This window comes from Triticum aestivum, chromosome 6B (genome assembly GCF_018294505.1).
Source record: "Triticum aestivum cultivar Chinese Spring chromosome 6B, IWGSC CS RefSeq v2.1, whole genome shotgun sequence".
NCBI lineage: Eukaryota > Viridiplantae > Streptophyta > Magnoliopsida > Poales > Poaceae > Triticum > Triticum aestivum.
The window spans coordinates 287964722-287988430 of record NC_057810.1 but is presented as its reverse complement, the minus strand read 5'-3'; the positions used below and the strand labels follow the sequence as shown (position 1 = coordinate 287988430).

At 44.4% G+C, this 23709-nt stretch overlaps 1 protein-coding gene and 2 long non-coding RNA genes across 17 annotated transcripts; 1 reads left to right on the top strand and 2 right to left on the bottom strand.

The window, feature by feature from the left end:
* Positions 1–286: 286 nt before the first annotated feature.
* Positions 287–3776, bottom strand: LOC123136969 (uncharacterized). Of its 13 annotated transcripts, XR_006467546.1 has the most exons (6): positions 3379–3771; positions 3162–3299; positions 2230–2455; positions 1408–1592; positions 814–846; positions 287–622 (listed from the first exon to the last, which is right to left on the bottom strand). XR_006467546.1 is itself a non-coding variant. In XM_044556495.1 (3 exons), the coding sequence occupies exons 1-3, from the start codon at positions 3565–3567 to the stop codon at positions 2416–2418; spliced, it is 363 nt and encodes a 120-aa protein (XP_044412430.1). In that variant the 5' UTR covers positions 3568–3776; the 3' UTR covers positions 287–2415. The 13 variants fall into 13 exon arrangements, 1 of the variants encoding a protein (XP_044412430.1); XR_006467543.1 differs by having other exon boundaries at positions 700–846; positions 1408–2455; XR_006467545.1 differs by having other exon boundaries at positions 287–846.
* A 3862-nt stretch (positions 3777–7638) lies between these two features.
* LOC123136967 (uncharacterized) lies at positions 7639–10358 on the top strand. Of its 2 annotated transcripts, XR_006467533.1 has the most exons (4): positions 7639–8229; positions 8529–8597; positions 9073–9381; positions 9883–10358. It is a non-coding gene; the product is annotated as an uncharacterized lncRNA (long non-coding RNA). The 2 variants fall into 2 exon arrangements; XR_006467532.1 differs by having other exon boundaries at positions 7654–8229; positions 9073–10358.
* A 1969-nt stretch (positions 10359–12327) lies between these two features.
* On the bottom strand, positions 12328–16229 carry LOC123136968 (uncharacterized). 2 transcript variants are annotated; one of them, XR_006467535.1, is made up of 5 exons: positions 14662–16229; positions 14297–14507; positions 13774–13883; positions 13238–13308; positions 12328–12368 (listed from the first exon to the last, which is right to left on the bottom strand). It is a non-coding gene; the product is annotated as an uncharacterized lncRNA (long non-coding RNA). The 2 variants fall into 2 exon arrangements; XR_006467534.1 differs by lacking the exons at positions 12328–12368; positions 13238–13308; positions 13774–13883 and adding an exon at positions 13978–14185.
* Positions 16230–23709: the final 7480 nt, after the last annotated feature.

Here is a 23709-nt window from a genome sequence, read left to right as displayed (position 1 = left end):
GACAACGTTTGTGAGATCTACGCCGACAGACATTTCTATACCGACAGACACCGCAACACCGACAGATCATCTGACAACATGCTATCCCGACAGATATAGCGATGGCCATTGTTAGGCCGACAGTTTCTTTGTCAGTGTGATATGCCAACAGAAAATGCGATGCCCAATACTTCTGCCGACACATTTGCTGCCAGGGTTCTACATTTCAACACAATTGTGAATACACCATATTTTAATATTAGATCACGTTCATAATATTTAATTCATGTTCAGTACACAATGCATATACAAACAATGGCAGTCTTCTATTCATCACAACATGTCATTCAACATATATAAAGATTCATTTGTTTTCTTCACTCATGTTAGCTAACAACCATGAAGGAAATACATAAGTTGACATACAAGACAAGTTGTTGCAAAATTTGATGGCTAAGAACCTAAGAGACCAATTGTTTGATCACTTGACTACTACAAAATATTATGGAAGAGACCAAGTCTTCAATCACCAAGCCAACATCAACTTTCGTATGATCAAAAGGTGTCAACCATGTTATGAACAAAAGCGATCGCGGAACATCTTAGATCAACTTGTGGACTTGTTATTTTCTGCCATTTGTCCCTGCAAAAGAACATACTGCCTTGTTGGGTAAAAGCACCAAATAGTCATAAAAGGAAAAAAAAACTTTACGCACTCACTCTACAGAGTAATAAATGAATCAGGCATGTCGCCTAAAGAAACCAATGGAGCTCTATCGCCAGGTATAATAACACTAGGAAGATAACTAATGTCTAAAGCAATACTGGACATACTTGGTCAAGCTTGATGCAAGTATCCAGTAGTTTCTGCATAAGGCAAAACAAATCTGGGTGTAAGCAGGCACATATACCGGCATAAAACATTAACATGACAAATTAGTTTATAATCTAAATAAGTAGCGTAGGATCCTAAATATATACCAGGATATGTTAGCAATGCAAATTCAACTGTCAGAATTACCATCGGCCAGCAGTTCAACACTGGAGACGAACATTTCCTAGCAAGCAGCAAAATGTCCATACCAACGGATACAAACAGATGTTGCATCCTAATCCACCCACTATGGCCACAATGTTGTAGAGGCCTAAACAAACTCGTACTGGTGTACTTATGTTCTTAGTGTAACTGGAGAATATAGGACTGACACAAACAGGGTGTGGTCTAGCTGAAACAAATACTTTTAAACTGTCAGAATATTTTATTTAGTTAACTAGAAAAATTTCAAGTTGCTAACCCTGAGCATTATCCTGTCAGCAAGTTTAGTAGCTCAACTGAACAATTTTGTTGCAGTTGAGAATATTTGCATATATAGAAGTTCCCTTTGTACCACTGAACATATAAGGTGTAGTAGATTAGAAACAAATTACCTTATCTTTGCGGCTAGATCTTTATCTGTACTAGCTCAAAAAAGCATGGCATATAAAAAGGAGATTCCAAAATGTTAGGCAGGAAAATAAAGTTCCATCCTCTTCCTCAGGCGGCTACATTGCTAGCATTAGTTCCATACATATGTGATAGTTGTTCCAGAATTGCACAATGATGCTTTACTAGCCTGAAAAGAAACAACACTTTCTTTCTTCACTCACATGTACTGAATGCAGAATCAAATTGGCAGCAGAGCATGCAGCATCAACATCAAAGTAACATGTAGACTATTAGCATAAGCAGAACTTAGCTGCTATTGGTTTTGCATACTAACAATTAATAAAGTTATATATATTTCACATTTGGCTCTGTTGGTTAATACACTTTGCTACAAAAGGTGTGGTTGCTTTGAGAAGTAACAGGGGAGCCTTAACAATACCAACTATCGTTTAAACATTTTGTCTGAAAACTATGAATGAACACTTATTGTTTTTTTTCTATTACTGATCGAGCTGTTGAAAATTTAGGTATGGAACGTGCAGGTTTGGTGAAAATTGCGTAACACAGTTTTTGAATATTTTCACTGAGTATTGGATTGCATTTGCAGAGTAGAACCCTTTTTTTTAGCAAAATACAGAGTATGGTTTTCTTTTTAAGCAATATACAGAGTACACTACATGATACAGCCTGAACATGGATGAGTACCGAACTAGCAAATGTAACGTTCACACTGGTGGTTTATTCAAAACCATACAAGTGGTGGGATCACATGCAAAACAGAGATAAAAATATGGGGTTTTGTGTAGAACGGACAGACTTTCAACCTTAACACATCAGATGGTCCAGGTGGCTGGATAGCATGATCTCATGTGAAGCACAAATATCACGCTGGTCTCCCCCAGGAAGTTTGAGACTAAAAAAAAGGCTTCTAGCCACTATGAACCAATTGCCGACACACTTCATGATTGCAATTTGTTTCTTTAGCTGAGCAAATCCATCCAGTACATACCTCAAGCATTAGCACCCAGCATGGTTGGGGATCCTTCCAGCCTGCAAAGGGAAATAGGAAGATTGAGATCTAATCATTACAAAGGTAGTAGTAATTAGTAAATACTGAAACCTGAGAATTAATGCTGGATATAAATGTGATAAGAGAAGGGAGTGGCCTGGCAGGTTGAGCGCAGCTACAAGCATACAGTCCACGAGCTTCAGAACATCCCCAACAATAGTCAAACCTCATTAAAGTTGATATCAAGCAAAGTTCTACTTATGAGAAGGAAGCTAGCCTGAACTAAAATCAGTAGCATGTTTCTAGATAGGCATGACACCCATGGAAGAGCAAGAGAAATATAATGCATCTCACTGAATTCACGAAACACCCAGGCCAAGGCATGGCGCACAAATCTAGTAATCGTCATGCACAATCTTATAGAAACCATTCTCTGAAACAACACGTGTCGCAGAACACATCCCAAATCAACAACAACAAAAACAACATTACAATAACATGATGGTGCTAATCAAGAACGAAAATTTGCACTCTGAAATGAGAGATGGATGGTTAGCACTCTGAAATCTTCAATCTCCAACGAACTGATATGATCTTGTTTAGTTCGTCGTTGAGCCAACAAGATTACATGGGAAATCACATTCATGGACAAGAGCCAACAAGATTACATGGGAAATCACATTCATGGACAAACGAGAAATAACATATGAAGCAGAAAAGATAGAAGGAATCTATTTTCAAGCTTACCTGCACGGGCTGAATTTGGGGGCGAGGCAAGACGAGCAGGGGAGGGGAGAGCCGTCGCCGGTGGTGGAAGAGGGATGGCGGGGCAGAACCTCTGGATGCAGAGGGCAAGGTGGCTCCTCGGTTGCGGACAGCATCACCCTGTGTTGGATCGAAGCTTTAGGTGGCACTGTTGGTAGTCAGATAAGCAGAGGCGTGAGCACATCAGCCTGAATCGTACCTACAGCGGCCTGGATCTTGAGGAAGTACAGCGGTATTGCTCGGCGGCGATCGACTCCACACTGGCGGTTGGCGGCGCGGCTCCTCGGCCGCGGTCGACTCGACCCCTTGGCTGCATGCGGCGGACGGGCTCCTCTTTTGTGGACGATGAGGCGGCACCTTGGGCTTCGACCGTGGGGAAGGACCACATTGTAGCAGGAAGCTGCGGGAGGTGCCGCCGTTGATGGGAGAGGAGGCAACGCGACCAAATCGGCACGCAGGTCAAGCAACGGCGGCGGCGGTGGCGGCGGCGGCAGGTGACCTAGGTTTAGGTGGGAGTGTGGCGTGGGAGAAAGAGATAAGATTTTTCATTTAGGGGCTGGGAGAAAGGGATAAGATGGGGTGGAGGATTGAGGGGCCGGGAGGCAAGCCAAAGTTTTGCAGTTTGGATCTCGCGCGTAACTTGTCCCGCGTAGCCCGAAATAAGTGGGCCAGGCCCAAACCTACGCCGACACTCTTTCTATCGGAAAGCAACAGCGATAGATAATCGAACACCAAAAAAACTTATGCTGACACATAGTATGTCCACAAACCGGTCATACATTGCCAACAGACAGATCATCAAAAGACCAGAGCAACCTCGACCATTAGTGTGTCGGTAATGTACACTTATACCAACAGATGCATGTCGTCATTGTGGTGTCGTGGTGTAGTGATAGGATAAATTTTTTGATGAAATTCCAATTTCAACCGATTCCAGTTCCAAGATCCAATATCATCGCATAGCATATACCATGTCAATGCTTTCACCTTCAAAGATAAAGGTAAAACCTTCTTCTTAGCTTCATCTCCTGGAAAACCTGCAATATTAAACAATCCACAAATTTCATTCACATATATCAAGTGCATATCAGGATGTTCGGTTCCATCTCCTGCATAAGGATTAGCTAGCAGTTGCTCTACCATACCCGAAGGAATTTCATATTCAATATTTTCCGTGCGTGCAGTAGGTTGAGGGGCAACTAATTGTGGTTCCGGTCGAGGTGAAGAAACCCCGAACAAACCCCTCAAAGGATTGTTTTCCATAGTAGCAAGTGACAATAAATTTCAGCATGTAGTAATAATGTTTTCTTACCAATTTCCACTTACCAAAAGTGCTTCAGAACGGCGCCAGCAAATAGCCTTGATGACCCACAAGTAGGGGGTCAGTTGTAGCCTTTTCAATAAGTAAGAGTGTCGAACCCAACGAGGAGCAGAAGGAAATGACAAGTGGTTTTCAGCAAGGTAATGTCTGCAATTGCTAAAATTGTAAGTGGTAGAGTAGTTTGATAGCAAGATAATTTGTAACGAGAAAGTAACAATAGTAGTAACAAAATGGAAGCAAGGTAGCCCAACCCGTTTTAGGCAAGGGACAGGCCAAAACAGTCTCTTATGATAAGCAAAGCGTTCTTGAGGGTGCACGGGAATTTTATCTAGTCACTTTCATCATGTTGGCTTACTTTGTGTTCCCTACTTTGATTTGACTGGTGCTTAGGTGTTGTTTTTAATTGAACAAACTTCCTACTTATGATTAACCCCCTCGCAAGCATCCAAAACTATGAGAAAATTATTAAGAATAAATTCTAACCATAGCATTAAACTTTTGGATCCAATCGGTCCCTAATGGAATAGCGCATAAACTAGGGTTTAAGCTTCTATCACTCTCGCAACCCATCATCTAATAACTACTCCACAATGCATTCCCTTAGGCCCAAATGTGGTGAAGTGTCATGTTGTTGACGTTCACATGACACCACTAAGGAAATCACATCATACATATCATCAAAATATCGAACACATATCAAGTCACATGATTACTTGCAACATCATTTCTCCCATGACCTCAAGATCAAAAGTAACTACTCACAAATGATAATCATGCTCAAGATCAGAGGGGTATTAAATAGCATAATGGATCTGAACATATAATCTTCCACCAAATAAACCATATAATAATCAACTACAAGATGTAATCAACACTTCTAGTCACCCACAAGCACCAATCTATAGTTCCGGTACAAAGATTGAACACAAGAGATGAAGTAGGGTTTGAGAGGAGTTGGTGCTATTGAAGATGTTGATGAAGATAGCCCTCCCCAAGATGGGATAGTTGTTGGTGATGATGATGGCAATGATTTCCCCCTCTGGGAGGGAAGTTCCCCCAGGGGAATCGCTTTACCGCAGTGCAAAAGTGCTCCTGCCCAGGTTCCGCCTCGATACGGCGGCGCTTCGTCCCGAAAGTCCACTCCTATTTTTTCTAGGTCAAAATGACTTATATACCAGAAGAGGGCACCAGAGGTGGGTCTGGGTGAGCACAACCCACCAGGGCGCGCGTGGGCTCCCTGGCGCGCCCAGGTGGGTTGTGCCCACCTGGTGGGCCCCCTATGGTACTTATTTGCTCCAATATTCCTCAAATATTTCATAAATATTCCTCGTGAAGTTTCAGCTCATTTGGAGTTGTGCAGAATAGGTAGCCTAACGTAGCTTTTTTAGGTCCAAATTTTCAGCTGCTAGACTTCTCCCCCTTTGTGTATACCTTGCATATTATGAGAGAAAAGGCATTAGAATTACTCTAAGAAGCTTTATTATGCAATAAAACGACATAAATAACAATAGGTAAACATGATGCAAAATTGACGTATCAGCATCGAGGATCGTCTCTAGACGGTGTTGGTGACCCGCTGGTTCATGGCCATCGTCGACGCCAGCTACGACTCTCAGTTGGACCAAATGATCGTTGCCACCATCAACAAGTTCACCATCGACAAGTAGCTCACGGACGACATCGCCGTACTCCTCCAACCTGCGCGCCCGGATCCTCATTGCCTACCACTCTAATTGGCCTCCATGGCGAGAACCTCTTTCAAGCACTGGTGTCCCATGCGACTACCCTCTGACGCAACGAAGAATGTCCACCTGGAGGTCGCGCTCACCGCGAGGCGCCTCGCCCTGCAAGAATTCGTCGAGCTACACATCCACGTGTACGAGGAAGTCATGTACATAGGTATCGATAAAGCCAGTGAGGATGCTGTGACGTTGGCCTTCGTCAACCAACTGGAAGCATTGGACGCCTTTGTTGAGAAGTGTGACAGCCTGGTTTTTGCCTTCTCTCTTTTTCTGGATTTCTTTGCCATTGGTTTTCAAGTTGGAGTTTTTGAATCAACTCACTTGGACTTAAACACTTGGACATGTCCTTGAGTTTCACCCAAGTGACCCATCCGTCTCATAATCATTATTTTCTCTCTGAAAAATCCCAAAATGGCTGAAGGAATATTTTTCATAAATGAAAAGTATTCTTTTTCTTCTCTGAAAATCATTTCACCAACATATGCTCCAAAGCAACCCTCATTTTTCTTGCTCCTAAAAATCTGAGAAAATTCCCAAATATTGTTTGAACCTTGGCACACATCCCTGTGATAAAATATTTCATACTTATTTGGAATATTTTTGCTACAGAAAATCATTTCTGTTCTGGCCTCAAAATGCAGTTTCTATAGAAAGTATATTATTCCTTGATCTAATGAGGCTGATTTTTCTTGAGCTTCGTTAACTTCCTAAGAAAACCTTAACCCAAGGAGATTAACCCTAAACCTCTTCTAGAACCTATCCAAACACAGTGTCAAAGTTTCTGACCAGAAACTTGCTCCATAGCTCTTGTTAAATCCGGTCGGCCTGACAGTGTGTCATCTCGTCACTTAGACCAAACACTGCACAGACAATATGTTGGACATGGTTTGGCATCTCCTGGGCGTCATTTTTGACGAAGCTAGCATGGTGACCGCGTGAGAACATGGGCCCTGGCACGCGTTCAACGCGCTCTGTACTGCGCCCATGCTTTTGTGCATCGCATGCCCAACACTCGCCGCCGACTGCCGCACCACGCCACCAGCCTCAACTCTTCAAGCTTGACCCCTCCCTAGCGCTCGCCGATGCCGGACCAGCCGTAGCGGGCACGGGCACGATGCGGCCAAAGCCACAGTGCGCCCCGTGCCACTGTCTTTGTCTGTGCCTGCGTTCCTGTGCTCGTCCGCAAGCTCCACAGTCCCCGCGTGATCGCCGAGCCCTCTCCACCCCTCCCTGACACTTCTCGTCATCGTGCGCCATCTTCTAGAGAGCTCCGGCAGAGCCAAGACCCCCCCCCCCCCCCCCCCCCCCCCCCCCCCTCTGCCTATAAATACCGAGCCCCTGGACTCTCCGAGCTCACTCACCCACTCTGCCATCCACCACAAGTAGTAGAGGAGCCACAGCCAGGTTGGGCGGGCCTCTGGCCGTCGTTCACAGCCGGAGCTCACCGGAGATACCCTTTGCTGCTCCCCACCCATCCAGCCCCACTACAACAAAAAACCCCGTGTAGCAACGCATGTTTAGCAATGAAGATAGCATTGATGTGTTGTTTGGTTGAATATCCCACATTCCCCACTTAGCGCTAACCTCCCCGTACCCTCTTCTGTCTCGTCGCTCGCGCACGAAGTCTATTATCCCTTCGTTTTGGCCTTTATCTTTAAAAAAAATCCTAAACGAGAGACACACTGCATCGGCCTCCACCCCCTTCCCTCACCGCCGCCGTCCCCTTGCCCCGCCTCCCCCTGTTCCTTCGCCGAGCCCCCCTCCCTTGCCACTTTCTCCACGCGTTGGGGCTGCACACTGCGTCTTCGCCATCATCCTCGCGTCGGGGACGCGCATGGCGTCGTTGCCATCCTCCTCGCGTTGGGGAAGGTGCCGCCGCCGCCGTTCCTCCGCGCGACCTGAGATGCCGAGGCCGCCGTTCTTCCTCTGCACAGCCAGGGACGACGCAAGCACCGACGCCCCCGTCCTCAACTGCATCAGTTCAGTAGTACGCCCCCTGCCCTCGCTCATCCTTGTTTGTTCCTCGCCGACGGTGCCAACCGGCACATAGCAGCCGACTGGTCGCAGCCCGAGGCACCGACCGACGCAGCCCGCAGCGGCCAACCAGCGCCTCAGCCCCAAAGGAAACGAGCAACTTCTCTCAACCTCTCCAAAATCGCGAGTCCCTGCCAGTGTTTGATTTGCGAGTTGCGCTGCTGATTTGTCTCGAGTGCTCATATGTCTTGATAAAATTGTCCTTTTTCATGGACATTATTTTCAATTGATGCGAGTCTTGCTTTTTTACAGGAGAGATTTCCAGGTGTAGTGATATGAGTACTGCTACATGAGGGGAAAAGACCCTGCAAGACAATGCAGGTAATTTCCTTTGATTCTTTCATCTCCCTAAATTTCACTTACAACATCGTTGATTCATCTAATTACTGATTTCTACAGCTTAATTTGTATCCAGTGAATAATTATTGTTAGCACTGGTTAGCATGACATCAATCTGAGTGTAAACTGCATCGAGTGAAGCATTGTTAACATGAGAACAATCTGACTGCGTCAAATTTCCAATTTATATCCATAGTGCCTCAAAAGAAATTGTATCTAGTGAAACATTGTTGTTAGGATGAGTGCATAACAGCTTTCCTTCAGCCTCGCCTGCTCAGCTATTTGTTTGTAGCTCTGCCACAGAAACACTCTAAAGTATTTAAAACTATACTATTTTTAGAAACCACGGTATTTTCCAAATACTAAGAAAAAACTTAGCTGCCAAACAGGCCCTTAGATTTCCTGTTTCACGCGCATCATTGAAGGGGAGAGTTTAATTGACACACAATTTTCTCAGTGAAATAAATGCAGGATTCTTCTACTCAAACACTGAACAAGGAGAAAATTAAAGATGGTTTCTTCCGAGAGACGTCAAGTTGATGAACATGTCAGTAAGATCATTGAAATGAAAAATAATGTATTTTGCTTAGTGTGTCCCTTGCTCTCTCTCTCTCTCTCTCTCTCTCTCTCTCTCTCTCTCTCTGAAAAGATTGTGCTTGCGCGTTTCAATGACATGCAGTTTCTCTCAGGAAGTTACAATATTTTTGTGGTGATCAACCAGAAAACCATTGGTCCTCCATCCATCGATCTCCTAGCTAAACTAGGGGTAACAAAATCTGACTTGTTACTACATGAATGTTCTATTTCACTTACATTTAACCCTGTGAGCTGTTTGGGGTTCCAGTTTAGTTCAGAATGTGGGTCATGATGTCACCAGCTGAACTTGGAACATGAAAGTTGTTTGACCTTATACATAATGCTACTCTATAAGTCATGAAACAGCCAGAGTTTAAGACAAAACCCATGTAGAAACCAGACTTCCTATGGTGGTTCAGTCTGGCAGGCTCATCTTTCCCAGCTGCCAATGAATTATTATTTTTATATATAATTAGGGTACACTTGTCTATACTACTTAGATCCTGCATCCCTTCAAGGTCAAGTCGGGGCTCCGGGTTGGCGTCATGATGAGCAGAAGTGGATTAGATAGTTCGTAGTTTTCTTGCACTCCCCCCTCCCCCTGTTTCTTAGTTCATTATGCATGTATTCTTCATCCAGCTGTCCCAAATCTGGTGATGGTTTTTTTTTTCTCGTGTTGTTGCTTCTGCAGGTTCTGAGAACTTTATTCATGGATCAAGAAATTCTAATCTGGACTTGGTAAATCTCAGTAATTACGATCTCTTGTGTGACGTAGAATATTTGAAGATTTTCAAGTTGTTGCACTGAGATTTCTCCTAATACAACAAAACACGCATGACTAATAGATCATCCCAAGCAAGAGTAGTACGGGAGCAATCTAACGCAAAGCTAGCTAGTGTAGAGACCTCTCGAAAATGGAAATGTTCAATTCAGTATATTCAGAATTATTAGTTAGCTACTTGTCATTTAGTTGCTAAATTCATCTCATTTTTCATATAATATAATTTTTAGTAGTATATGCAAGCTGATGGTTGTTCACAACGAACAGCCACATCTGATTGGTCAAAGGTGCTCTGTGTATTAATATGCAGCTTCTAATGAGACATCGATATTCAGAACATGTGCAAGGCAATTAAGATAAATAGAATGCCCTCAGTTTACAAAGAATGGCTGAAGACTTGAAGTCTATGTATTTGTACTCCATATAACATAGTGATGCCCCTTTTGCTAGCGTGTATTATTATTATTATTATTTTACAGAGGATGATACTGACATTGCAAGTATATGCAGTTTCCACATCTGAATTTTGGTATTCTTTTCCAGAAAATAGACTGGAACACTAAAAACACTAGTAGACTGCCCGTGCGTTGCCACGGGCTCTTGAAATAGTTTGCAAAAGTTACATGTTAACTTTCTAAGGCCTCGCCCCGCCGTAGATCCAGACCCCCGCCACTGATTCCACCCCTCCTAGGCCGCCGCGCTGCCCCATGGCGTTCGCCTCTGCTCCGGCCACCCCGACCCCGCCCGCCTCCTCTCCGGCCGCCTCCGCCTCCGGTCCATCCTCCGCCCGGCCCCGCTCCGTCTGCTTCCTCTCCGGCCCTGCTCCGTCCGCCTGTCTCTCCGGTCCGCCCGCCGTCCCGCTCCGTCCGCTTCCGCCCCGCGCCGCACGCCACCACCCCGCTCCGTCCGCCTCCACCCCGCGCCGCACGTCGCCGCCCCGCTCCCCGCTCGGCCGCCGCCCGCTCCCCGATGGCGCCGAAGAAGACGCTGAAGGGAAAGTCCGGTTTCTTCGGCATGAGGGCGAAGCCCTCCGGGAACTTCGGACTGGAGTTCTCCGACGCCGGGCAGCGTTGGTGGCTCGGCACGTATCCCACCGCCGATGAGGCTGCTCGTTCCTATGTTGGCGGTGTGGCGTGCCGGACGGCCGAAGACGGACCTAAACTTCCCGGAGGTCGAGTCCCAGCCGGTGGTGGAGTGGCTCGTGCCGCAGGGCATCCGGATGGAGGAGGTGCCGGCTAAGAATGCGAAGAAGAGACAGGCGGTGTCGCTTCCGACGAGGCGGCGATGGCTTGGTTTGCGCGATTTGCAATTTGCTGCAAAGCCATCTCTAATGAAATGCTATTTGCTACATTTTTAAATAGGAAAATTATTCCGATCAGCCAGCCGTAACTCAACAGACCAATCTATAATGAAATGCTATTTGCTATATTTTTTAAATAGAAAAATTATTCCGATCAGCCAGCCATAACTCAACAGACCAATCCGAACCCACATTTTCTAAAGTAAAGAAATTATTTCTCTTGATAGATCAAGATGCCAAAGTGTCATTTGCCCGACTGCTATGTTCCTACACACGCAGAGCAAATTATTTTTCAAATCAAGGAATTAAGAAAAGGAAGAATATCATGATGTTCGTGGCACTTGCCAGGTCTGCCATGCTACCATGGCATCGTCTTTTTAGTCTCTACCCACATGCCGAGTTGAGAAATAATCTTCAGATATACCCACTGCTAACACACTCACGTACATAATGGCCCTTGACTGATTGATTTGGCTGGCTGTTAACCCAAGCACACAACATACAAAATCAGTTTATGGCCACAGGTATGCATTGTTTACTTTATTTCAATTGTGATGCAATCGTGACACCTACTCGCCCCGTCCGCTCGCCGATCACGGTAATTGCCTACTCGCCGCTGGTGCCAACCGCTCGACCTCGCCACCGCCGCTCGCCACTCAGTCTCCACCGGCTGCCCATTGCCTCTTGCGCCACCCACGCGCTCGCTCGGCCCAATGTTGTTGATTGAAATGTGGGACTGAAGGTAATCAATGGACAGGTTTTAGTTCTGCTTGCATCAAACTTTGGTACTTGTCAATCCATCTAACGCACAAAAAAATCGACTCTCAGACAGAAAAGTGATCTAACTTTATTGATGAGCACAACAGTACATACCATCCCATCATGATGTTGCCATCTCTCACACTTGATGATTACATCTTATTATTTCTAACATGTACACCATCGGGCGATTGCTTTATTAGAAATATATTTACACAATATGATCAGAGCAACATCAAGGAGTCGGACGCTGGTGCACATATTCTCCTCAGATTCCACATGGAACCCTTGTAGAGAAGAACGACATATTTTTCTTAGGTGATTTTTGACCGAGCTCCTACAGAAAAATTCAAAGAAATCATGAGGAGCATGGAGCCAAGCAAACTAATCAGAGTAAATCATGAGAGGAGAAGCCTCTCAACCTACTACAGGGAATCAAGTCAACAATAATTCGTGTAAGAATTAAACCGTAATGTAGATCAACAACCCAGTAGTTGATAAAATAACCCTGACACAACCCATTAATACAATATATGGTCACAGGAAGTAGATTGAGATTGTGCAGATATCATGATCTACGAATATTGATTGCAAAGTCACAAACAGAACCTCCTCACATCACAAAACAAATGTTTCATCAACAGAAACTCTAGCGAATGCCAATTGGATTATATAAGTAAGATAGAGACGTCGAAAAAAAAGATAATTCAAAGAGTATATATTCTATTTTCTTACTTGACATCACAGAGAATGCAAGTCAAAGATATTGTGATACATCTTACCCTTCTATAAATTGACTGCAAGGCACAATCCCCTGCACAATATACAGAATGAATTGCTCCTATGGTCCAAGTATTGCATAAATAGTTATATACAGACTATTCAACAGTGAGCATAAACATGCATGTACTACCAAAATCCCTTTGCTACATTCCAGGCAGTGTATTTAGAGCTACATTCCAGGCAGTGTATTATACATAAAAGATTTATTGATAGTTAGCCTACTGCATTTAGGAATCAAGATTTTCCTCCGCTAATATGACAATAACCTAAGTTTAACTATATCTCGCCAATTTGAAATCAACAGCAGAAACCACATCGTACATTTGAGAAATGGTAGGTATGCAGCAATCAGTAAGCTAACATATTGAATTGAATTGAACACTGAAGTCTGGAAATGAGAACATATATATCTCACTGAATTACATTCGATGGATTGAGGTTGCAGTATGGTATCCTGGACTGCAATCATGTTCCTGGTGTCCTGACGGAGTCACCTGCACGTTAAGTTGAGGCGCAGCTAAATAAAAATTCATTCTTTACCGAAGAGAACGGGGCAGTGATTTTTGATTATGTGATTTCTCAATACATTATACAATGCCATGAAGCAAGTTTTTACCGAAGAGGGTAGTCCATCAGGTTCCCTACTGGATTTTTCTGGTGTCCTATTTTATTCTGTTGTTCTTTTCTGGAAATAACCATACATCTAGTTAGCTACTCTATGTGTCCCGGTGTCTTGGTATATCTTAATTTTGGTTTCAGTTCAAAGGTCTTGATCTTCCAAGCTCTCATTTTGACACCTCAAACTGAAAACAACTTAACAAATCAATTATTTGAATTGAAGAGAAGAATTGCTTATTTCTTCTCCATTAGAAGCTTGCTTGATATATGCCTCAGAGAACAAGCATCTGGATTATTTGTACATGAAAGTATAGTGTGTGCACAATAAAAGACCAGATTACCTGTAGTAGATGAAGCAAATCATGCCAAATATTGTCTTCTTTCTCCAGGCAGAGTGGTTCTGGGTGGCTGGTTTTAAGCTTTCCAATACTTAATTTATCTCCTCTTTGTCCTATACACACACGAATCAAGAAATGAAAATCAATTGAAATTGGAGGAAGCAATGATATTGGTATGTAAAATAACGACAGTGAAGTTTCACGTGCCTTAGATTGATAAACAACATAAAGCCTCGAGTAGCCCATATGTTCGCATATTGTGAAAAGAGGCACCCTCATGCTTGCATTACCTCATAGCATTGTTTTTATATTCATTCAGACAGATGGTTGCAATAACTGTCCAAAAAGATCCAAATTTCTCCTAAAACATAATAGAAACGTTGTCGGCTTTCTGATCTTTACTTGGAAAACAAATCTGAAACATCATTTTAAATAGGGTCACCTCCATCATTTTCTAATGAACATATGGGCGGCTCGTCCGCTTAAAATTTAAAGAAATCGTAGAGAAAAAACCAAGCATCTGTACCTGAAGGTGTGTACGAATCTTAGAAAGTTTTCAAGTTTGTGTACTTGGAGATGGTTGTTGGTATGGTAGACTGTCAGGCCATCCAAGTTCATCAGCTTCAGAACCCCCTTTTGAGTCACATCTGCAAGTGTTGGATGCCATGATAAAAGCAATGACATTCAATGGGACATGCCAGCGGAAAATTGCGTCGGAAGGTTCTTCGACGACGAAGCTGCCACGCCGCCAAAATACTACATTACTATGCCATTTCAGTGCAAACACTCCAGAACAAAACACCACACAGACTGTTTTAGAAACAAAATTCCATAATACCCCAGGCAGTAAAATAATTTGGCTAAGTAAAAAGAGAGCAATTTGCGACATACCTGACATTGACAACGCTATGAAATATCACGTCATTGTCAGTATTGTCAATTCTCTTACTGGAAACGTTATCTTCACTCAGGGATAGTACTAATTTAGTGCAAAGCTGGAGGAAAACAAACAAACGCCTAAACATAGTTTATGAACAAGCAACTGCATGTAGTCTGCAGATGTAAATGAACCTGGGATATAACTACAATTACTAAATTGACATGAGAATCAACACACTTGCAGGGGCATGTAGTCAGTACACATATATGTTTGACACGTGAAATTCCATTACAAGTGACGTGGTATTTTCCTCTACTGAACTACTCCCTCCATCCATATGTAGTCCGTATTGAAATATCTAAAAAGACTTATATTTAAAAACGGAGGGACTATGATTTGAAGACCTTAGTAAGGTAAATAAACCTATTCTCATTCGGATCTCTAGCTATTGGTTGATCCAGGGTGAGATCTCAGAGGGAAACAAAACATACTTGGCTTCGGGATCGAGATATTTATTGTATTTTTTATGATTGTTCAGTTTTTGTGCCTGTAACTGGGCTTTGTACACCACCTGGATTTGGCACGAGTTATTTATTGTATTTTTTATGATTGTTCAGTTTTTGTGCCTGTAATAGATATACAACGCACCACATGTAAAAGATTTGTGGCCAGAAAAGAGAAAATACCAAGAAAATAGAAATAAGCTAGCAAGCCAAACGACAAAGTACCTGTTACAGCGAGCGAGCAAAGGGAAGTGTTTCTCCATGATTATTAACTGAAGATGAAGACACACATGGTTACCTGCAATTGCAACTCCGACGACTGGTGCTGTAAATACAAGAGAAAGTATTCCCTTTTCCAATAAATTTGTAGCAAGCCCACAGCGCACAAAAAGTGATAAAATGTACCAAACCTGCAACTATCTCGAACGGACCATTGAGCAAGCACCTTTGGCCAATAAACTAAGAAACATGGATTATATGTGGGATATATTCCAATTAATCGGAATGCATAATTTATAAATCCTTGCCACCGCTTGTGAGAATGTCTAGTGGAAGAATCCTCACAAGCAATAAGTACCAATGTAGATGGTACGTGAATGCAAACTAATGCTAGAAAGGGTAGCGGCCGCGTGCTCCATAATGTAAGACTTGCTGTTGCTTCGGGGTGAGATCTCAGAGGAAAAGAAAACATACTTGGCTTCGGGATCGAGATGTCACTACACGAATCCATCAAAACTCGTCGTGTATGAGGCGCTCACCCATGGCGACGGCTGCATCTGGAGCTGGCAGCGAGGGAGACTTTGAGCCGCCCCCTCCTTCCTTGGTGGAACATGGCGGCGGAAGTGATTCTGGACAAGGTGGGGGCTTGGTCTTCGGCGGCGGTGGCGGCCACCTCGATCCCCTCCGTCACGGCCGCGCGAGCGCAAGATCCGGGGGCCGCTTCCTTGATGAGCACGCGTGCGCCACGGACATGGAGCTCCGTCGCCTAACCTTGACGATTTGTAATCGGATCCGGCGATGGAGAGGAAGGGTGGGTAGGGGGAGGAGGTGGCTGAGCGGGAGATAGGGGAAGCCACGGGGAGGGGGGCGGCGGCGGCGGAGCGGCTGATGGGGGCGGCGACGCATCACGATAAGAGGGAGAGAGAGGTCGCATCGCGAGGGGTGGATCGAAAGAGGAGCGGGTGCTGCGATGCGAGGTGAAACGAAAAAAACCCTACGACGGTTAACCTATGAAAAAAAACGGGACGAAAGTGGTGGGACGAAAATTGATCGAGGGAGACTACCAACTGCTCCATTAGGAGTAGAGATTATTTTGTTTCCTAATTAATGTGATTGAGCAATTTAAGGTAAGGTTAATTAATTTAGATTTGATATTTAGAGATTGAACGTGATTGATTCTTTCACATAAAGACATTACTAAAAATAACTTGCACCAGCATGGAAAGTTATGATCCGTTAAGATTTTTTTCGTTGTGTGAGAGGGTGACGCGAAACTAAACCGGTGGGGTGGGGGAGGGACGAAAAAAACCAGCGAAATAAAACGGGTGGGAGGTGGGAGGAAGTACCAAAGAAGTACCAAAAAAGACCGGGTGAGGTGGGACGAAAATAAAACCCGGAACGCGACGAAAAAACCCGGACGAAAGTGGTGGGACGAAAATTGATCGACGGAGACTATCAACTGCTCCATTAGAAGTAGAGATTATTTTGTTTCCTAATTAATGTGATTGAGCAATTTAAGGTAAGGTTAATTAATTTAGATTTGCTATTTAGAGATTGATCGTGATTGATTCTTTCACATAAAGACATTACTAAAAATAACTTGCACCAACATGGAAAGTTATGATCCGTTAAGATTTTTTTCGTTGTGTGAGAGGGTGACGCGAAACTAAACCGGTGGGGTGGGGGAGGGACGAAAAAAAACCAGCGAAATAAAACGGGTGGGAGGTGGGAGGAAGTACCAAAGAAGTACCAAAAAAGACCGGGTGAGATGAGACGAAAATAAACCCGGAACGCGACCTACCAACTGAGACATTAGGAGTAGAGATATATTAATAGTTCATATAGTTTTGAGTTGATGCAAGATGCAAAAATATTTAGTACACGGATATAAATAGCATAATCTGAGATGTTATCTATAAATTCATGTTGGATTTTCCTTTTGTATTCAGATTATTATTTATCCCCTTATCTATATATAAATCTATGTCTTAACATTTATAGGGTGATTTAAATTGTATTTCTATAATAACCTGATTTCCCTAATGTAAGTTGCTCGTCTCATGTAGATCACGAAGATAAATTGAGGATGAATGGCTCAGATGTTGATTGCAAGGTTAAGAATGGGGCTACTACAAGATAATTGGAATGCCATTTCAGGATCAAAAAAAATTGAATGTCATTTTTATGATCAATGTTTCAAACATTATAGTTGATTGAAAGGTCAAGAATTGGGCTACTGATAGATAGTTTCACCTCTTGTAATTTTTGAATCATGTTCTTTGTAATACAACATAGTCAATTTAATAAATGATAACATTCTGTTTAGTATATTGTGCCTCCAACCGTCGACATTGCAAGGTCTGGAATTGGGCTACCTATCTGTTATGTCCATTTAAAAATCTGTTTGTCCATGGTGGCCACCAATGCATATGAAGCAGTGATCTTCCATGATCGCCACCAACGCATATGAAACGTTGTTGAGCACTAACTCTATATGTTGCTGTATACCAACGCTTCTACACGCAGTTTCCCAACGAATGCATATATGTTGTTGTAGACCCTTCCAACGCCACCAACGGCAACGCATACTAATCCGTTGATGTAGACCGTAGCAACACATATATGGACATACAACAACACATTGATGCATTGCTGAAGGGGGGTTCTTGTTGTATTCCACTTCCCTGGTGACTCCCTGTAGGTCTGTTGGTGCCTGCTGACCCTATTGGAGCCCCTGGAACCGCCTCCCTCCGCCATCTTCTTCATCTTCGGCGAGACCCGACCACAACCGCCGCTTGGGAGGTTGATTCCAAGGTGCTTCGGTCACTTGTACAGGCAGGTGCGCCGTGACCCCCTCTAGCTTTCTATCCCTCTCAGATCAGCCGACGAACCCCCCTCACCGGCATGAGCTCCGGTGGAGCACCGCCACCCCTTTGTTTCTCTCTCTCTCTCTCTCTCTCTCTCCCCCCACACCCGAAAGGCGGGGCCCACTGTCATCATCTCCACTCACGCCCGAAGCGGTACGAGTGGAGACGTATTCGCAGAATACGTCTTCGACGTCACCCCCCTGGATTTCTTTTATTTCAAATTAATTCAAATACTTTGACCAGGAGCTTTGACCAGCCATAACTTTTAAACCATAAGTCCAAATGAATTGATTCTTTCTGTGTTGTGTTTGTATTGAAAAGTTCTAGCAACACACCAAATTTGAGATTTTTCTCTGCTGTCTAGAATTTCTGGTGAATTTCAGAATGATTCTTGATATTTTCTTTTGTTGTTTTTAAATGTTTTCAGAGGGAGAAGCTTTTCTTGAAGATAACCAGGAGGAGTATGAACCTCCTCTGCACCAACACAACTGCAGGATGCTGCTAACGCGACACTACGATCAGAGACCGTTCGGTGAAACTATGTGCGATGCAATAATCACAAACGGTGGTGTAAAAAAACATCGAAAAAGGTGTAAAACATTTGCGATGGCGGACACATCAAACACGGTTCAGATTTTACTTGCGTGTGTGATGCTGGGCATACGTTTGATCCATCAGAACTGTTTGTGATAAGGAAGAACAACAGAAACGGGCAGCCATATCAATGCGTGTGCGATATACGGCATACAGTTTGCTCCGATGAACTGTGTGCTATTAGGGAATGCAACAGAAATGGTCAGCTAGATGAAGGTGTGTGTGATATGAAGCATACGGTTCACTCGAACAAACTGTTTTCGATTAGGCAAGAGAACGGAAGTAGTTATCTTAACAAGATGTGTGTGATATGCGGCATTTGCAATCAGCCAAAAGAACACAAATGATTCATCCAAACCAGATGTGTGTGATACGCAACAAACATCCCACTCTGATGAACTGTTTGCGATGAGAAATTATAACACAGACGGTTACTATAGTAAGTTCGTGTGCGATTCTGTTCGTACAAAAAAATTTGAAAATGCAAACTAGTAGCTTGCGTATAAACAATTATAAAAAATTAGCGAGATAGACCTTCTTCAAGACAATCAACATGTGTTCAAAAAAATGTCAAAAACTACAAAACAAAGACCTCGATACACCTTGCTATTGTAGATCCCTCTTTGCAGCCTTTAATGCTCAACACAATGGAAACGGTTCAACTGAACAATATGTGTGTGATACGCGGCAAACAGGTCCATTATCATAAATGTGTGCTATGACCAAAATAACACTGACGATTGCTGCTAATAAGCCGTGTGATTTGCTCTTTCTACAGAAGAATAACATGTATATATATAACTGAAATAAACATCCAATTACATAAGTGACTATATAGATCATTCGCACACACCTCAATAAACAATTGCATGCATTCTAAAGTAGGAGAAATGATCGTCTAGTCATCTACTTCTTGTGACGCTTCCGCCACTGCTATGTGGCTTGATCCCTCGGCTGGGGCATGAACAAGACACTTCCTCATGTCAACGATCTACATGTACATCTCGTAGCTTGTGTACGCGTCATTGGTCGCGTACTTGACGTGTTCTTCATCCAGTCTCTCATGCCAAACACTGTGCCAGGTGTCCTTGTCCTTCCTGCTCTCGTCCTTCATCTTCACATAGTAGGGGTTGATGATGGCCGAGGCGAGGTCAACCATAGAGTTCAGTTTGTTCTTGGCGATGCCCCAGACCTTGTAGTGGTTCTAGATGTTGACAAGATTCCGGCATTTAAAGCCTGAAACCTTGAGCGCTTTTAGATCATTGGTGGTGTCCACCGCAGCGAAATTGTAGCGGAGTTGTGGATAAACCTGGAGAAACACTCGCAAGGCCTTGTGGCCGGGTGGTAGTGGTAGACGAGGACGTCATATCGCACGCAGAACTGGGTGATGGCAACCTTCTGATCATGCCCGGCATGATCGATGGTGTACTCAAGGTCGAAGCCGACCACTTGGTAATTGTCCTCGGCAAGGAACTGCTCCATAGTTTGGATGGAGCTCTCCACCAACACCGGATCGTTCATGTACACCACCGAGAGGACCTTCCCCCTAACATGGGTGTCCATTACATGATGCGTGGTGAACTGCCCGACGTTGTCATTGTAGGCCGCTGGGAGCGCCATTGGAGCCACGGGGATCGCCATTGGAACCGTTGGATGTCCTCTCTATATGTGTCGTCATGGAGGTGCTTATTGTGTTGTGTGACGCGAGAGATGAAGGTAAATGGTCGCAGGAATAAATGGGGGGCGGCTAGCCTGGATTCTCGGCACGTGCGCATGGCAGTTTTTGCATCGGGTAACTGCATTGTCGAGCCACGCCCGGCGCAACCGCATGCACACAAACATGCGTGATCATGCGCCGGCCCCAAACACTGGCAGCGCACGTGGAGGGACGAGGGCAGAGCACCTGGACGTACGCGAGAGCAGAGTGCGCGCGGCACAACGCAAGCAAAGCGCACCGCAGCCGCCTCAACTGCAAGCAACCACACGCATAGAGCAGTTGAACACGCAGGAAATGGTCGCTTGCAAGCCGGCCGACACTTGCGACGCTGCGTAGAGAGCGGCCATGTGCTACTACCTCCGTCTTAGTCTATAGTCCCCTTTATATTATGTGCCATACTTTGCCCTCAAATTTAACCAACAAAATGTTAATGCATGTTATAAAAATTATATAATTGGAAACTATGTTCAAATACGAATCCAACTATATAATCTTTGGTGACATGCATTCGTATTTTATTAGTTAAATCCTACTTATAAACCAGGACGGGCATATAGTAGGTAATTCAATTGTACGGGGACCGGCTGTTGGGGAACGTAGCAGAAATTCAAAATTTTCCTACGTAACACCAAGATCTATCTATGGAGAGACCAGCAACGAGTAGAAAGGGGAGTGCATCTACATACCCTTGTAGATCGCTAAGCGGAAGCGTTCAAGTGAACGGGGTTGATGGAGTCGTACTCGTCGTGATTCAGATCACCGATGATCCTAGTGCCGAACGGACGGCACCTCCGCGTTCAACACACGTACAGCTCGATGATGTCTCCCACGCCTTGATCCAGCAAGGAGAGAGGGAGAGGTTGAGGAAGACTCCATCCAGCAGCAGCACAACGGCGTGGTGGTGATGGAGGAGCGTGGCAATCCTGCAAGGCTTCGCCAAGCACCTACGGGATAGGAGGAGGTGTCACGGGAGGGAGGGAGGCGCCAGGGGCTCAGGTTTGGATGCCCTCCCTCCCCTCCACTATATATAGGGGCAGGGGAGAGGGGGGAGGCGCAGCCTTGCCCCCTCCTCCAAGGAAGGGTGCGGCTAAGGAGGGGGGAGGAGTCCATCCTCCCCAAGGCACCTCGGAGGTGCCTTCCCCCTTTAGGACTCTCCCTTTTTTCCTTTATCTTGGCGCATGGGCCTCTAGGGGCTGGTGCCCTTGGCCCATGTAGGCCAAGGCGCACCCCCTACAGCCCATGTGGCCCCCCGGGGCAGGTGGCCCCACCCGGTGGGCCCCCGGGACCCTTCCGGTGGTCCCGGTACAATACCGATGACCCCGAAACTTGTCCCGATGGCCGAAACAGGACTTCCTATATATAAATCTTTACCTCCGGACCATTCCGGAACTCCTCGTGACGTCCGGGATCTCATCCGGGACTCCGAACAACATTCGGTAACCACATACAAGCTTCCTTTATAACCCTAGCGTCATCGAACCTTAAGTGTGTAGACCCTACGGGTTCGGGAGACATGCAGACATGACCGAGACGTTCTTCGGTCAATAACCAACAGCGGGATCTGGATACCCATGTTGGCTCCCACATGTTCCACGATGATCTCATCGGATGAACCACGATGTCAAGGACTCAATCAATCCCGTATACAATTCCCTTTGTCTAGCGGTATGGTACTTGCCCGAGATTCGATCGTCGGTATACCGATACCTTGTTCAATCTCGTTACCGGCAAGTCTCTTTACTCGTTCTGTAACACATCATCCCGTGATCAACCCCTTGGTCACATTGTGCACATTATGATGACGTCCTACCGAGTGGGCCCAGAGATACCTCTCCGTTTACACGGAGTGACAAATCCCAATCTCGATTCGTGCCAACCCAACAGACACTTTCAGAGATACCCGTAGTGTACCTTTATAGCCACCCAGTTACGTTGTGACGTTTGGCACACCCAAAGCACTCCTACGGTATCCGGGAGTTGCACAATCTCATGGTCTAAGGAAATGATACTTGACATTAGAAAAGCTTTAGCATACGAACTACATGATCTTGTGCTAGGCTTAGGATTGGGTCTTGTCCATCACATCATTCTCCTAATGATGTGATCCCGTTATCAACGACATCCAATGTCCATGGTCAGGAAACCGTAACCATCTATTGATTAACGAGCTAGTCAACTAGAGGCTTACTAGGGACATGGTGTTGTCTATGTATCCACACATGTATCTGAGTTTCCTATCAATACAATTCTAGCATGGATAATAAACAATTATCATGAACAAGGAAATATAATAATAATCAATTTATTATTGCCTCTAGGGCATATTTCCAACAGTCCCCCACTTGCACTAGAGTCAATAATCTAGTTCACATCGATATGTGATTAACACTCAAGGTCACATCCCCATGTGACTAACACCCAAGAGTTTACTAGAGTCAATAATCTAGTTCACATTTACCATGTGATTAACACTCGATGAGTTCTGGGTTTGATCATGTTATGCTTGTGAGAGAGGTTATAGTCAACGGGTCTGAACCTTTCAGATCCGTGTGTGCTTTACAAATCTCTATGTCATCTCCTAGATGCAGCTACCACGTTCTATTTGGAGCTATTCCAAATAACTGTTCTACTTGGAGCTATTCTAAATTGTTGCTCCATTATACGTATCCGGTATCTCTACTCAGAGCTATCCGGATAGGTGTTAAGCTTGCATCGACGTAACCCTTTACGACGAACTCTTTTACCACCTCCATAATTGAGAAAATTCCTTAGTCCACTAGTTACTAAGGATAACTTTGACCGCTGTCCTATGATCCATTCTTGGATCACTCTTGTACCCCTTGACTGACTCATGGTAAAGCACACTTCAGGTGCGGTACACAGCATAGCATACTGTAGAGCCTATGTCTTAAGCATAGGGGACGACCTTCGTTCCTTTCTCTCTATTCTGCCATGGTCGAGCTTAAAGTCTTAACTTCATACCTTACAACTCAGGCAAGAACTCCTTCTTTGACTGATCCATCTTGAACACCTTCAAGATCACGTCAAGGCATGTGCTCATTTGAAAGTACCATTAAGCGTTTTGATCTATCCTTATAGATCTTGATGCTCAATGTTCAAGTAGCTTAATCCAGGTTTTCCATTGAAAACACTTTCCAA